The sequence below is a fragment of the Psittacula echo genome, assembly GCF_963264785.1.
Source record: "Psittacula echo genome assembly, chromosome: 3".
Lineage (NCBI taxonomy): Eukaryota > Metazoa > Chordata > Aves > Psittaciformes > Psittacidae > Psittacula > Psittacula echo.
Window position 1 is genome coordinate 123,801,403 of NC_137736.1, and position 14,715 is coordinate 123,816,117.

Consider the following 14,715-nt stretch of genomic DNA (forward strand, 5'->3'; position numbering starts at 1 on the left):
CAGCCCCTTTAGGCACTGGAGCTGCTCTAAGGTCTCCCCTTCAGGAGCCTTCTCTTCTCCAGGCTGACCCAGCCCAGCTCTCTCAGCCTGGCTCCAGAGCAGAGCTGCTCCAGCCCTCGCAGCATCTCCATGGCCTCCTCTGGCCTTGCTCCAACAGCTCCACATCCCTCTTGTGCTGCTGCCCAGAGCACAATAGAAGGGAAGAAGCACACACTGTTCCCTAAATGTCACCTGCAGTTTTCTGCCTGCTTCTGCTGGAGCTGCAGCAGTTCCAAGGAACCTGAACTCAGAGCAATTGTTTCAAATCCACATGTTATTTTGGTGACCTTTTTTCTCCCTCCAAGTGTCTGAAGCAATTCTTGCATTGTAACCCTGCTTCCCGAGCCGCTAACGGCAGGCAAAATTATGATTTCAGGAGCTTTCTTTTCAAGACATCAGGCATCTCTAATAAAGGGGAAATTAGGGACACATCTCAAAGATAATTAAATAATAAGAAGCCTGTAAAGGTCAGATGCTTGGCTGTAAAAACTTCCATGGCTGCTCTTTCCATATTGAGCATATCTCTTCATTGATGCTCTGCAAGTCGAAGCTAACCATAGAAAATGACACTGTAAAACTAGCTCAGCTTTAAGGCAGAGATGGAATAATTTAATGTTACACTTGAGCTTTTTCTTGATTTTTTTTAAGTATTTTGATATATACATTCTTCTTTCAATCGATCTGGTGAATACAAGTGAAAAATAGACAAGCAGACACACATTTATACTGTTGTACAACAGAAATTAAGCAGTGTTTGTAACACTGCTTGGATGCCAGCAACTATTCATCTCAGTAGAAGTCAGACGTCTGAATGTCTTTAATCCAGATTTTGTCTGGTTTTGATCAGGCTTTCAAGTGCTAGAAAAACCAAGGTAGATTTGTCTTCCTGAAAAGCTTTGCCTACATCTGTACATAGACGGGCTGGGAGCCTTGAACTCGCTTGTCAGTGTACTGTGTGCAGGCAGGCAAGTTCTCTTGATCTGACAGAGCTTGTACAAAAGGTTTATTGATTGGGGTAATTACTTTAGTTTTAGGGTCAAGAAAAGGTTTATTTAATAGTGAAGTTAAAGCCTTTTCTTCTTTCTTTCCATTATTCCTGTCCCTGAGGTTTTTTTTCCCTTCAGTTCCCTATTTTCAGAGCAGCAGAATTCTGCCTTAATAACACACATCTAGTGCTGTCGGAGGGCTTCTGGAGGAACGTGTAAAACTGTGCATATGGTTTTTGTTTTTACACTTTGGTATATAGCTCTTTTCCATGCTCCCAGACTGCAGGCTGATGTAAGCACAGCCTGTTGGATTCCTGTGTCGTATCACCGGGCTGCTAGAACAGCTCTCTGCAGACTTTTCTTTCCATGAGTGCTCCCCTGCTAAAGCACAGAAAGAAGGCTGTGGGAGTTATTCATTACTCATCCACTTTGGCAAACAAAAGGAGAACCCTTTCTGCACTAAAACAGCCTTTTTAAAGCCTTAATTTCCTAAAGGCTGTATTAAAGTATATGTATGCACGACTACAGAAGTCAACAGCATCAGCACCTCGGGAGTTACTGGACCTATCTCTCCCAGTGGGATGAGAAGGACATTGTCCGTACAGTAACTCCTGGCATACGCTGACTTCTTAAATGATAATGGCTGATCTGTGCAGTAGATGTGTGGCTGCTTGCATTTTCTAAGGGCTACAACAGTCTCAGGACAAGTTACCTAGCTGATGTTAAAGTGATTTCTAGAGGGCTTGCTGGAGGCCCTGAGAAGGAGCATCATTCAACTAAGTTTGTGCAGTGAATGTGCTGGAGGCACAAATTGAGCTGTAAGTTCTGCTTCTTCCCTGGCCCTGCTTGAAGACCACTGAGAGCTCAATGCAGTTGCCTGAGCACAGGTGTATATGAGCACCTGAGATGCTCCAGAGGGCATCTCTACAGGGGGACAGATCTGACGTAAAACCTAGAGGAGACTCAGGCCCCCTTGGAGCATTGTGTGCAGTTCTGGTGTCCTCAACATAAAAAGGACATGGAACTGTTGGAACAAGTCCAGAGGAGGCCACGAGGATGCTCAGGGGACTGGAGCAGCTCCTGTATGAAGACAGGCTGAGAAAGTTGGGGCTGTTCAGCCTGGAGAAGAGAAGCTGCGTGGAGACCTCAGAGCAGCTTCCAGTGTCTGAAGGGGGCTACAAGGATGCTGGGGAGAGACTCTTCATCAGGGACTGTAGTGACAGGACAAGGGGTAACGGGTTCAAACTGAAACAGGGGAAGTTTAGATTGGATCTAAGGAAGAAATTCTTTACTGAGAGGGTGGTGAGGCACTGGAATGGGTTGCCCAGGGACGTTGTGAATGCTCCATCCCTGGCAGTGTTCAAGGCCAAGTTGGGCAGAGCCTTGGGTGGCATGGTTTAGTGTGAGGTGTCCCTGCCCATGGCAGGGGGGTTGGAACTGGATGATCTTAAGGTCCTTTCCAACCCAAACTATTCTATGATTCTATGATTCTGTAGCAGCGGCTGGAGATGAAGTGTCATCACTTGAAAGCACATCCATATAGCACTAGGCACCCACCTAACTGAACCTCAGACATCAGCCACTCCAGGCACTACATCCTTATTTTTTCAGGCTGGATTTATTTACTAAAGACTTTGTGTAAAAGGAAATATAATCTTTAGTGCACCCAAAATTATAACATTGCCGAGTGCTGTGGTTCAAGCCAAGGCAGCAACTAAGGACCACGCAGCTGCTCACTCACTGCTCAGCCCTCCATGGTGGGAGAGGGAGATGAATTGGAAGAAAGGTAAAAGGGTTGGGATAAGAACAGTTTAATAATTGGAAAGAAAAGGTAAAATAGAATAATAGCACTAGTAGAAGAAGAAGAAAGAAGAACAAACCAGGATACCAGGGTTTCATGGCATTTGTCTGACCAAATGAGATCATATTTGAGGTCCTCTGTGTGTGTGTATGCATGAACAGTTTGCTTTTATCCCCTGGAATGCACCGAGTTACAACATCATTTAAAATGAAACTCAAGGCCAGCCTTAGCCTTGCCCTGAGCTACAAGGACAGGATTGTAATGTACTGAATGTGAAGTAACTTCCTGCTTGCTTGTGCGGCTCCAGAAGTTGAACCCTGAAGGCTGAATAATTGTTGTTTCCTGTATTCATTTGTAACAATTTATGAGAGTGGGAAGCAACAAAAAAGAACCCAATTCCTTGCAATCCCTTGGGCCAACTGGGGATATGAGCATTTCGTTTACAGGAGAGAAATTCAGGTTTAAAAACAATCCAGCTGCAAAAAAGGAAGAACTGTTTGCGAGGTGTCTCTCTAGATCTCATGCATACATACGTGTGTGTGTTACAAGTATGGGATTAAAACATTACTGTGCTTACAAGCTGCACGGTAGAAGGAAGAAGAAGGCTTCAGCCCAACAGCTACTCTGTTTAAATGAGTCCTGATTTCTTTGTTCTAACCTGTGATCACCTTTCAAGTGATTTGGAACAGAGTTTTTCAGATGATCAATGTGCAATTCCTTAAGAACTGTATTTCATAGACCCTTTTATGCTTTTAGCATTCCTTACGTTATCAGGAAAAAAAACAATGTCCCCTGTATATCACTATGAGCAGCAGAAATACATTAGCAGGGTTTGCTAAATGCTGATGAAATCAAAGGAGATCATACCATTAACTTAAATGGTAGCATCCATAGACCAGTGCCCAAATGCTTTTGAAATCCTATTTCACCTTGTGCTTTCAACCATCCAGTAGCTTTAGATTAAAAGGTGTTCTGCACCACAGTTTTCTTCTTGAAAAGGAAGCAGTAGGAGAAGGGAATGAATCCATGAGATAAAGCTCCATCTCACAGGACAAACCACATTCAGGCCAAGTGTGGCCCAGGCTTCTGAAATGGTCGGTCTTGTTCTCTTCTTTATTTTCTCCCCAGGCTATTCCCACTTGGTCCCTGTTTCTGTAGAACAGAAGTTCAGAAATAGTGCAAAAAAGAGCTGTTTCTGTAGTATTTCCAAGCTGGGTCTGGAGTCCAGTGTGCTTGAAACAGTGTGAGAAAGAGCGTTATTGCGCTGAGAGCCATTCCTGTACCTGGAGAGATAGCTCAAGCCAGGCCTAGAAGGAAAAGCACAGGCATCTCAAGGGGAAATGTACTCACATGATGTGCTGTTGAATTTGGCAGACTCAGCAGCTCTTGATGATTTCAATAAGTAACCCAGAGTGATCCTGAGCACCAAACCTTTTGTGCTTCACCATCACCTTCTGAAGTGATCCAGGCTCTGGAGCTGCTGTTGGCTGGAGCAAGGTATTTGCTGTCAGAGCACTGATGGAGATGCGGGGTATCTGCCATTGCAAACTGCTTCTTGGTTAACGTTCTCATAGGAAAAGGGTGTGGGGAGAGGAACATGCAATTGGATACTGTGATTTCACTCTGAATTTCCAGAATCAGGAGTAATTTAAGGAGTTGTTCAAGGGACTGCCTGCCTGTGGCCTTTTCCTGATTTAGCATCCTTATATACCTGCATGTGAAGATTAGAGTTCCACTGGGGTATGAGAGCAAAACAGGGTTATATGCATAGATCTTTAATTAAAACAGACCTCCCGGCCTTCAGAAACAGAAAAAACCCGTCAAAACCTGGCACAACATCAAGTGGCATTAACAGCATCAGCATCTCACTGCGTGCCCTGCAAAGAGGAAACTGTGAAAGAGCACTCAGAAATAATGACTGAGTTTCCATGATGCTGTCAAGACATTCACATCCCTGGCTGCCAGGTGTGGATTACTTGAGCTAGAAACGTAAAAGCCTTATAAAACACAAATGAAGCAGGAAAAAAGTGAAATCTCAGCAGGTGAGGATGTACCATGAGAAGGAATCGGTCCTTTCAAACTTCAGCTGGGGAAGGAAGAGGAGGAAGAAGAGAATACCAGAGCCAGCATTTCCACATTTCCTTTGTTTCCAGGATATTTCCAACCCTCTTTCTTTTCTTTGGGCTCATAATATCAACTGTGAGGTTTCAAGATACCTGAAACCTGTTTTATCCCCTCTCATCTCCACATCTCCCTTGACATTGTTACCACAATTACAAGGGCAGGTGACAGCTCTCTAAGGCTTCGAATCCAACCCATCCCGCAGTGAAATTCAATTGAGTCGCATCATTTCTTTGAAACATAAACAAGACTGCAAGCTCTGCAGCTGGGAAGTAAATTAAATGTGTTCACAGAGCTTCAGAGTCGTCTTTGCCTTTCATGTTCTACTGCCTGGCTTCCTATTAAAATTATTGCTAACGTAGCCAGGGCAGCGACTGGGAGCACTCTGTGAAAGAGAGATGTTATTGCAGTGAGCTTGTAGTTGGCAGCTTTATCCTGGACAAGTGGGTCTAGGAGAAAGAATCCATGGCTTGATAAGGTTGCTCTGGTGCAGCAACAGAGAAGAAGGGCAAATAATTGGAGGTGTTGGTCATTGAGAAGCTCCCCATGACCCGGCTTCAGTGTGCGCTTGAGCCCAGAACCCCCCCGTGTGCTGGGTGCACCCCCAGAGCGTGAGCAGCAGCTCAGGGAGGGGATCCTGCCCCTCTGCTGTGCTCTGGGGAGACCCCCCCTGCAGTTCTGATCCAGCTCTGGGGCAGCAGCACAAGAGGGATGTGGAGCTGCTGGAGCGAGCCCAGAGGAGGCCATGGAGATGCTGCGAGGGCTGGAGCAGCTCTGCTCTGGAGCCAGGCTGAGAGAGCTGGGCTGGGGCAGCCTGGAGAAGAGAAGGCTCCTGAAGGGGCAGCTCCAGTGCCTAAAGGGGCTGCAGGAAAGCTGGAGAGGGGCTTGGGACAAGGGCCAAGGGGACAGGCCAAGGGGAATGGCTTTAACCTGCCCGAGGGGAGACTGAGATGAGCTCTTAGGCAGAAGCTCTTCCTTGTGAGGGTGCTGAGGCGCTGGCCCAGGGTGCCCAGAGAAGCTGTGGCTGCCCCATCCCTGGCAGTGTTCAAGGCCAGGTTGGACACAGGGGCTTGGAGCAAGCTGCTATAGTGGAAGTGGTCCCTGCCCATGGCAGGGGTTGGGGTTGGCTGAGCTTTAAGCTCCCTTCCAACCCAAAACCTTCTAGGAATTATATGATTCTGTCATTCATTCCAGAAACTGATTGAATTATTCTACTGCAGTGCTATTCCTCCAAGTTTGTGACACCAAACACTGCCAGTTCCAGAACAGCTCTTTGAGGTTGTGGAATGAAATAGTTACATTTGAATTCATCCAACCACACTGCACTGAAGGGCATTTAATCAGTTCTTAGAAAGCAGTCCTGGTGCTTATTAACTCCCAGGCAAGCTACTCCCTTCAGTTGCCAGCTAGAGAACTATTTTTGCCTTGCCAATAGATAGTTGCCTGTAAATGCCCAGGGACTGATGATGCTTGGTGGCAAGTGCAGGCTATAAAATATTTATCTTTAACAGACAATTGTGTTACTGCAGCCTTTAATAGGATTTGGTGTCAGGCAAACATCTGCCTTGGCCTCTGGCCCAAAGATAGAGAAACAAGCCATGAAGTTGAATGTTGCATAGTAGATAAATAAGGCGGAAATACTGTTTGAGTAGCTACACCGCTGACCAGCAAACATGGTGAGTATATGTATAAGAAGTCCATCAAAGGTCTAGCAGTTTCTCTGCCTCCTTAATATGTTTATTGCATTTCATCTGGATAAAGGTAATTCATGGAGGTAATTGTAAGCCAGGCTGACGGATCTTTATAGAGTTCACCACAGCAGAGTTGGCTTTCGCAGGGCTTTTTGTCAGCAGCAAAGTGGTCCCCTGAGCAGACCATTAGCCCGGGAGCTTTGCTGCTGTCACATTCATGATACGAAGCAAACAGTGTATTTGTCTATGCCTCAGGTTGCCAGCCTAAAAAAACTGGGAATGGGAACAATTAGCAACCTCCTACTGAACTCGGTGACGTTCTTAAATGAAAGACAGTGTAGTGTGAAGCCGTATTGAGGGTATGGGCAGGATCGTGCCAGTTTGCAGCTTCTCTCAGGGTCAGGAGTGATTGCAGTGGGAAAACAAGCAACGAGAGAAAGGTTTCAGCCAAGTTTCCCTCAAAATCTACCGGCTGGGAGGTTGCTTGTACTGAAAAAAGCCCCTTGAGACAAATGGCAAAATCTCAAAGTATCCTCAGCAGCTGTAAGTCAACGTGGTGCGTGAAGTAAAGCAGGTTCGTTGCAGAGCATGATCTGTTTCTTTCTCTGCTTTGATAGTTAAAGCTCAGGGTGGGAAGGAGCTTAAAGAGTGCTTCAGAAGAAGAGTATTGTTCTTGGAGAAGCCTTGGCTTTCACACTTAATGAATGGTTTCCATCTTTCATTTTTATGACTGCATACCTAAAGGGGCTGTAAGAAACCTGGACAGGGCCTTTGGGCAACGGCATGTAGGGACAGGCCAAAGGGAATGGCTTTAACCTGCCAGAGGGGAGACTGAGATGAGCTCTTAGGCAGAAGCTCTTCCCTGTGAGGGTGCTGAGGTGCTGGCCCAGGGTGCCCAGAGAAGCTGTGGCTGCCCCATCCCTGGCAGTGTTCAAGGCCAGGTTGGACACAGGGGCTTGGAGCAAGCTGCTCTAGTGGAAGGTGTCCCTGCCCGTGGCAGGGGTTGGATCTGGATGAGCTTTAAGGTCCCTTCCAACCCAAACCAGTCTGGATTTCTATTATCAAATCAGTTCTGTACATCCTCCTTTTCCCAAGTGAGGCGGGCTGGACTAGCATAGGAAATACCTGTTGTGTCAGACAAGGCATTTCCATACCACTCTCCAACATGGACAGTGTGGGTCTGAAGACCCTGTGTCTCATTATGTCATTTCCTCCTCTCAGAGGAGTAAATGACATGTCTGGATGTTTAGAACAGTTATTCAGGAAATCACTTGTTTTCTCCGTTGCTAATTAGATTCTGAAGCTGACAGGACAATTACTCCCATACACAAGCTCCTGCAGTCCCCATTAGAAGCCCCATCACCTCGACTCTTGGAGGTCTGTCCCAGCGGGAGTTGTTTGCTTTCAGGAGCTTTGCTCCTGCTGCTGTTGCTTGTTGAAAGGTGTCAGGGGAGCTGCATTTTCAATGCTCTCTTTGGACACGATAGCAAAACCCTGGGAAAGCAGCATGCATCATTAATTGGCTGACCCTCTAATGAATAATCTTTGCCCTTACCAGCTGGTGTCAATGAGATCGCTTCAGAGATTTGGAAGCCAAGAGAAAGCTGTGGGAGTCAGGCAAAGAACAGGGAACATCTATCTCTTTCTAAGCAAGGATTGACCATGGTCTCACAATGAACTTTAACAATTAAGGAAAACAAAAGAACACATCGTCACGGTCCTTTAACACAGTTCCCATGGCACCGTTCATAAAACACCATATGGAATTCTGTATTAATTGGAAAATATCCTTATGATTACATGTGCAGCTTGCAGAATAAGCTATAGAAAGGAGACTAGAACTTAGCCCTAACTTGCAGTGACCTGTCTTATGTATTGCTTGAGTTTGTCACCTCTGTAGCAATGTTGACTGTGGACATAAAAGGCAGACAATTGCTTTGTGCCACTAAGTTAGGGCTCCCTGAGTGGTAAAGAGTTTGCTCGCTTCTGTCATCTAAGACCCACTGGAAAATAATGAGGCAAATTTCCAAATGCTAAGACTTAGCCCATTTGATCTTTTATTCTTTCCAGGATTCACCCATCTCGACTCCCTAATTTCTCATGCCAAGTCACCCACCTCCTCCTGTTTAGTCTGAAATGTAGGTGTTAGAGCAGTGTGCATGGATGTGTGCATACGTTATGTGTACATCTCCGAAGGGCCAGAAAATCAGCTCAGCTGTTCCTGGTGCAGTCTGTAACCACTGGAATGAAATTCCGTCCTGGGATAAAGACAGGGGGGGTTTATGGGAAGTCGTAAGTGAATCTGGCTTGGTAATGCCTGCAGTCTTCAACATGGAAAGAAATTCTAGTTTGTGATGGTACCTGAGAATACAGGTTGAGGTGCTGGAGCGGGGCCAGAGAAAGGCAACAGGGCTGAAGGGCCTGGAGCCCAAGTGTGATGGGGAATGGCTGAGGGACCTGGGGGGTTCAGTCTGGAGAAGAGAAGGCTCAGGGGGGACCTGATCGCTCCCTACAAGTGCCTGAGAGGAGGATGGAGCCAGGAGGGGCTGGGCTCTGCTCCCAAGGAACAAGGGATGGGACAAGAGGAACCGGCCTCAAGCTGCACCAGGGCAGGTTTAGACGGAGCTGAGGAACAATTCCTGCCCCAAAGGGTGCTCAGGCATTGGAACAGGCTGCCCAGGGCAGGGCTGCAGTCACCGTCCCTGCAAGGGTTCACACCCCGTGGAGACGAGGCCTCAGTGCCATGGGTTAGTGGTGGCCTTGGCAGTGCTGGGGAATGGTTGGACTGGATGAGCTTAAAGGGCTTTTCCAACCTGGTTGATTCCATGATTCTATGGCTTGCTGATCACAACCTGAAGTCCCAAACCTGCTTTGTTCTCAGTACCTCTGGAGTTTATAAGAAAAAAAAGCAAATTCATTTAACACTTCCTTTATGGAAAAGGCCAGGTTGGACAGGACTTGGAGCAACCTACTCTGTCCCTGCCCATGGCAGGGCGTTGGAACTGGATGAGCTTTAAGGCCCCTTCCAACCCATACTACTCTAGGATTCTATGTTTATGCAGTGTTGCTGCAGGCTTTCAGACCCCAGGCCAGCTTCAGTGTGGCAGTGTGACGGTGAGGTTTCATGAGACATCTGCGTACTGCACTGATGCTGAATAGGCCTTACTCCTCCTGTTCCCAGTTTTCAGGTCATAGAAAACAATTCACTTGTTGGCTTTTTCTCTGCTGGATTAAGGGTTTTTTGCCACCTTTTGAGCTTAACCAGCTCATTGAAGGGTCTGACAAGTGCCAGAACCAGCGCAAGAAGAGGGAGCTTAGAGTTGTGCCTAGGATGAGAGGATTAGAGGAAAACGACTGACCCTTTCAGCAACAGGAGCTGTTAAATCTCCTTCCCCCTTTCATTATCTTGTTTCACAGTGCTCACACTCTGTATAGTCTTTATATGTGTAAATAAGTAACTTCTTTTTCTACATTTCTGCATATATTTCTTGAAGACAAGAAGGACACAAGCATTATAAGAAAAGAATAGAGGCAAAAATGCATAAAGCAAAACGATTTTTGTTTTCAGCAGTGAAATTAAACCATCACAAAGTTCTGAAGCTTATATACGTCCAGACTAACATGAACTTTTCATTTAGAGCATAGGTTTGTGTTTAGACCTGGTAGTAAGTCTGTGTTGGTATACCTGAGTGTCGGTATAAACGCACAAGGCCTGAGTTGCTTTTTATTCTAGGAAGCATGGCTGTGATTTGATTGGAATAAAGGTGGCAGCTCAGGCCCCAGGTGTTGACTGCATGCTGTGATTGGATTTCCATACACTGTAAAGTGAATCTCTGCTTAACTAGAGAGCTAAAGTGTTAGAAAACTGACAGCATTTCCTTGTAGCTTCCTTGCTGCATGAAGCTATCTGATAATGAGATGTCTGGTGCCAAGGCTTAAAACATGAATGCTTGAAACTGTTTTTAGTCTTTAAAACCGCTGTTGCCCTTTAGGAACGCTGAAATTCCACCATGTCCTTTAAAATGTCCTTCCGAAACCTGTGTTGTTGGGAGAACACCCATCCAGAAACAGGCTTCCCTTCAGTTGTGATTAGAAACTAATCCTCACATCTCTACTGCAGCTGTTTCTCTTCACTTGCACCGATAGCGAGTTACAAATCTTTGCTACCACAAGGACTCGTGGAGTCTAAAGCACAGGCATTTTTCACATGGGTCACACTCCACAACAGTTGTACCACCAGTGCCTCTCCTGTATGACTGAATCCAGTTTGAATCTGATACACATCACCCTCTAAGAACACGTGAAATAATAGTGTGGGATGAATCGTGGTATTCCATCACCTTTCCAAGCCCTGCTCACATTTACTCAGTCTTCTGTCATAGTTTAGTCAAGAAAGTAAAATCATTTTCATGCTCTTTTTGATAGTTTACCAGCTTGTGTTCTTCTCTTGTGACAGATAATTTAGCCTCAGTATTCTGAACTGTCCTCACAATAAAAGCGCTAGATAACATTGGGCTTACCTGCTAACTTTCCTGGAGAGATGAATAGCCAGTGGTTTTGCCAAAGTCAGGGAATTTCAAATGATAACTAGAAACAGAAGGAAGTGTGGAATGGTCCCATTCCTGTTCCACCAGCGTGCAATACTATGGCTGTTTGTATAATACTGCAGAACAAATGAGAAGGCATTTGGTAAGGAATAATCTTCCAACAGGACAGGATGAACCAGGAGTCTGTGTTCAGTAACTTCCTAGGCAACGTTGCTACTGTAGCTCAGCTCTGCTTGGCACAAATAAATGCCCCATTTTCACACACCCAATTCAACAAAAATCAGACCAAAGGTGCGTGTTCTGCAATGAGAATGGTGTGGGTTGCTTCTCTCCAACCCATTCAAAGAGGGGAAAAGGTTGGATAAGTAAGCAGCAGGAAAAGACACGTGGAAGTTTTCGGGTACTGAGTGAGGACAAAGCCTGGTAGGTGCTGAGCAGCTGTGATTTAACCATGGGATTTGCAGTCACTCCTCACTAATGTGTTACGATGGAACCATCCGTTGCTGTCAATGATGGAGTGTCTTTGGTGAAGCTCAGACTAACGCTTTCATCCCCAAGTGCAGTGATGACTTTGAAGTTTCAGCTGTCCTGACATCCAAAACCTCCCAAGCTCGGAGGTCTTCCTTTGCCTAAGGAATTATCTGCATTTTCTTCTGTTTTCCAGAATCAGTGGATAATTGTCCCAGTAACTGCTATGGGAATGGAGACTGCGTGTCTGGGACTTGCCATTGCTTCCTTGGCTTTCTGGGCCCTGACTGTGGCAGAGGTAGGAATTTATACTTGATTGATATACTGTTCCCCTCTCCCCTTTGGTTAATTCTTGTGGGTGTTATATTCATGCTTGTACGATGTACACCTCAACCTGCTTGGGGATGCTGCAGTACAATGGAAACAGGTCCGATCTGTGGATTTGTTTGCTACTCGTCATGATTGCTGTGACCTTAGCACCAACACAACCCCAAGCTGCGTATGGACAGGCAAAGAGTTGTACTGGGAATCTTCTCTCTGGAAGGGACTTTAAAATCCATGACTTATAAATGCGGCATTACTGTTTGTTTAGCAGAGCATGAGATCATTGTGTAACAAACCCTATAATGATACTTTCTAAGACACTGAGAAGCTGTGGGTTGTCCCTGCCCCATCCCTGGCAGTGTTCAAGGCCAGGTTGGACGCAGGGGCTTGGAGCAAGCTGCTCTAGTGGAAGGTGTCCCTGCCCGTGGCAGGGGTTGGAACTGGATGAGCTTTGAGGTCCCTTCCAACCCAAACCACTCTGGGATTCTATGAATCTACAAAAATCAGGTGCCTTTTTCATTGCTGCAGGCCTTGCAAATCTGCCTGAGCTCTGAATGATCACAGACAGCCTTGTTAGGGGGTGTGGGACAGGGGTAAAGTAGGGCTTGGAGTGGAGTAACGGCAGGAAAAACTGGATACTGTGGCCAAAAGTGAAAACACTGGGACAACTGGGAAGGAGGCTTACCCCAGAAAACAATATAAAACATTTTTCTGCTCAAGTGATAAGTACTTTTAATAAATGTTTTTGGAAGGGTTTCTGTGTGACCTGAAGACTTTCAGGTTATTTAAACATTTAAAAACCAAAATGAAGTACTAAGAGTGAGAGCATGTTTCAGACCAAGAAATCAGAACGCTGCATGTGGGAAATACCAGAGCGCGTCAACCTTTTTGAAGCCTTTTGGTTTTTGGCTCCAACAGTGCCAGAAACTAAATGCAGATTTGTAAATGGGGGGAGGAAGGCAGTGTAAAAAGCTAATGCCCACACAAGGAGCTTTGCTGAGGCTACAGGTCAGGCCTTCACCCCAGCCCATCACTTCTTTGGAAGGCAGACTGGCTCCTTCCCAAGAGGGAGAGCTAAACTCTGTCCAACCCCATGTCCTCTCCCCCTCCAGCCAAGCGTGGGTCAATCACTGTAGCCCAGCCAAAAGATAGAGATAAGGAGGGCTGCAAACCCCACGGGCAGGAGGGGAGCTCTGTGCTGAACTACTTTGGTCCAGGCTAAAACCCCAGAGGTGTTTCAGAGTTCACAGCCCAGTAAGATGGATGTGGCAGTCTGCATCCCTGAGAGCTGATCTGTCAAACTTCTTGCTGACTCAGGTTACACTTGGTTTGCATTTCCTTACACTCGGTTTGCATTTCCAAGCTCCTTTTCAAATCCCTGGTGCTGGAGACAAAAGGAGGGGTTTTTTGCCCCATCTCCCACAGCATGGTCCTGCTCACACCTCCCAACTTTAGATAGGGGCAGAAGTTCAGGGCTTGTTCCCCACAAGGCTCCCTGTAGAGTCAGTAAAGGAGAAGCTCCTTTGCTGTAAGTCAGAATATATAAGCTTTTGTTCTGAATTCACTTTCAGAGGGGCTCACATCCCTTCACGGGTTGTAAACCAGCTTTCTCACACTTCAGTTGAGCCATGTGAGTAACTAAGTCCCATTTCACTACAGTCCTTATTCCGGCTGGTATGAACACCTTTTATTCTACTATCTTGCAGTTCAGACTCATCTGGGTGCAGATCTGCCTTTAGGAGGACAGATTAATACCTGGAGTGTCAAAATGCTATTTGGGTATGCATTTCCACCCAGTGGCCTTGTTAAAAGGCTCATCTTCCCATGAGCATGAGATAGGAGGGCCCCAGCATTGGCTTCCTGTTGGTTTTCAGGGGAATCTAAGATGCTGGGTTTGACCTATAATCCCTCAGAGGGCAGCAACTGTGGCATGTGTAATGCAGTATCCATCTGCAGCAATACATTGATCCTTGTACTGAGCAATAATCCTTAAATAAGCAGGTCTGTGCCCACGTGAAGATTTCTAGGTCATAGATTTCCTGGGTGTTCCTTTGTTTCAAATCAGCCTCATAATTCACCATCCAAATGAGTGGGAGACTGTGGAGCAGAAAAAGCTGTTCTGCTTTTAATAAGGGTTAATTATGAATGTATTATTAACCAATTAATTTAAACTGAGTAAATGAGAACAAATCACAGGGGTGTATTCATGGGCCTTTGTTTGTATTCAAGGCCCTTAGTGGCACAGGTTAGTGGTGGACTTGGCAGTGCTGGGCTAAAGGTTGGACTTGATGATCTTAAAGGTCTTTTCCAACCTGGTTGATTCTATGGTTCCATGGAAGATGGTGTTATAAAATTCTGTATAAATTAAACAATGGAATGATCTTATTCGCTGATGCTAAACTTTACAAGGAAAGTTGGTGTGCATTTGGGTTGTTGCTACCATAAGTCACACTCAGGAATGACTATAACTTTGGCATCTTGGATCTTGTTTGTTGGAATCTGAATGATCAAACAAGACTTATAAATCTTTATGTACAGAAAAGAGTCGCACAAGTAGCAGTGGAAAAACTCCAGACACCTCTTTTGTCTTTATTCATTGTGGTGTGCTACAAAGGAGGTTTTGTTCTTGCCATTGCCTTGACATTTGCAGCAGCACTTTCCAGGTTATGCTGAAGGTGTTCCCCGTAGAGGACTCTGTAGAGCACCAGTCTTATTGCAGATGGCCAGTCATTTATCTG

General features: G+C 45.8%; 1 protein-coding gene across 1 annotated transcript in view; it reads left to right on the plus strand.

Moving 5' to 3' along the window:
* Positions 1 to 14,715, plus strand: part of TENM4 (teneurin transmembrane protein 4) — a gene marked incomplete at both ends in the record, with an annotated part of 363,192 nt that overhangs the window by 190,126 nt on the left and 158,351 nt on the right. The window contains one exon of the mRNA XM_080612995.1: positions 11,850 to 11,951. Coding sequence (XP_080469121.1) covers positions 11,850 to 11,951 — 102 coding nt within the window. The remainder of the gene's footprint in view (positions 1 to 11,849; positions 11,952 to 14,715) is intronic.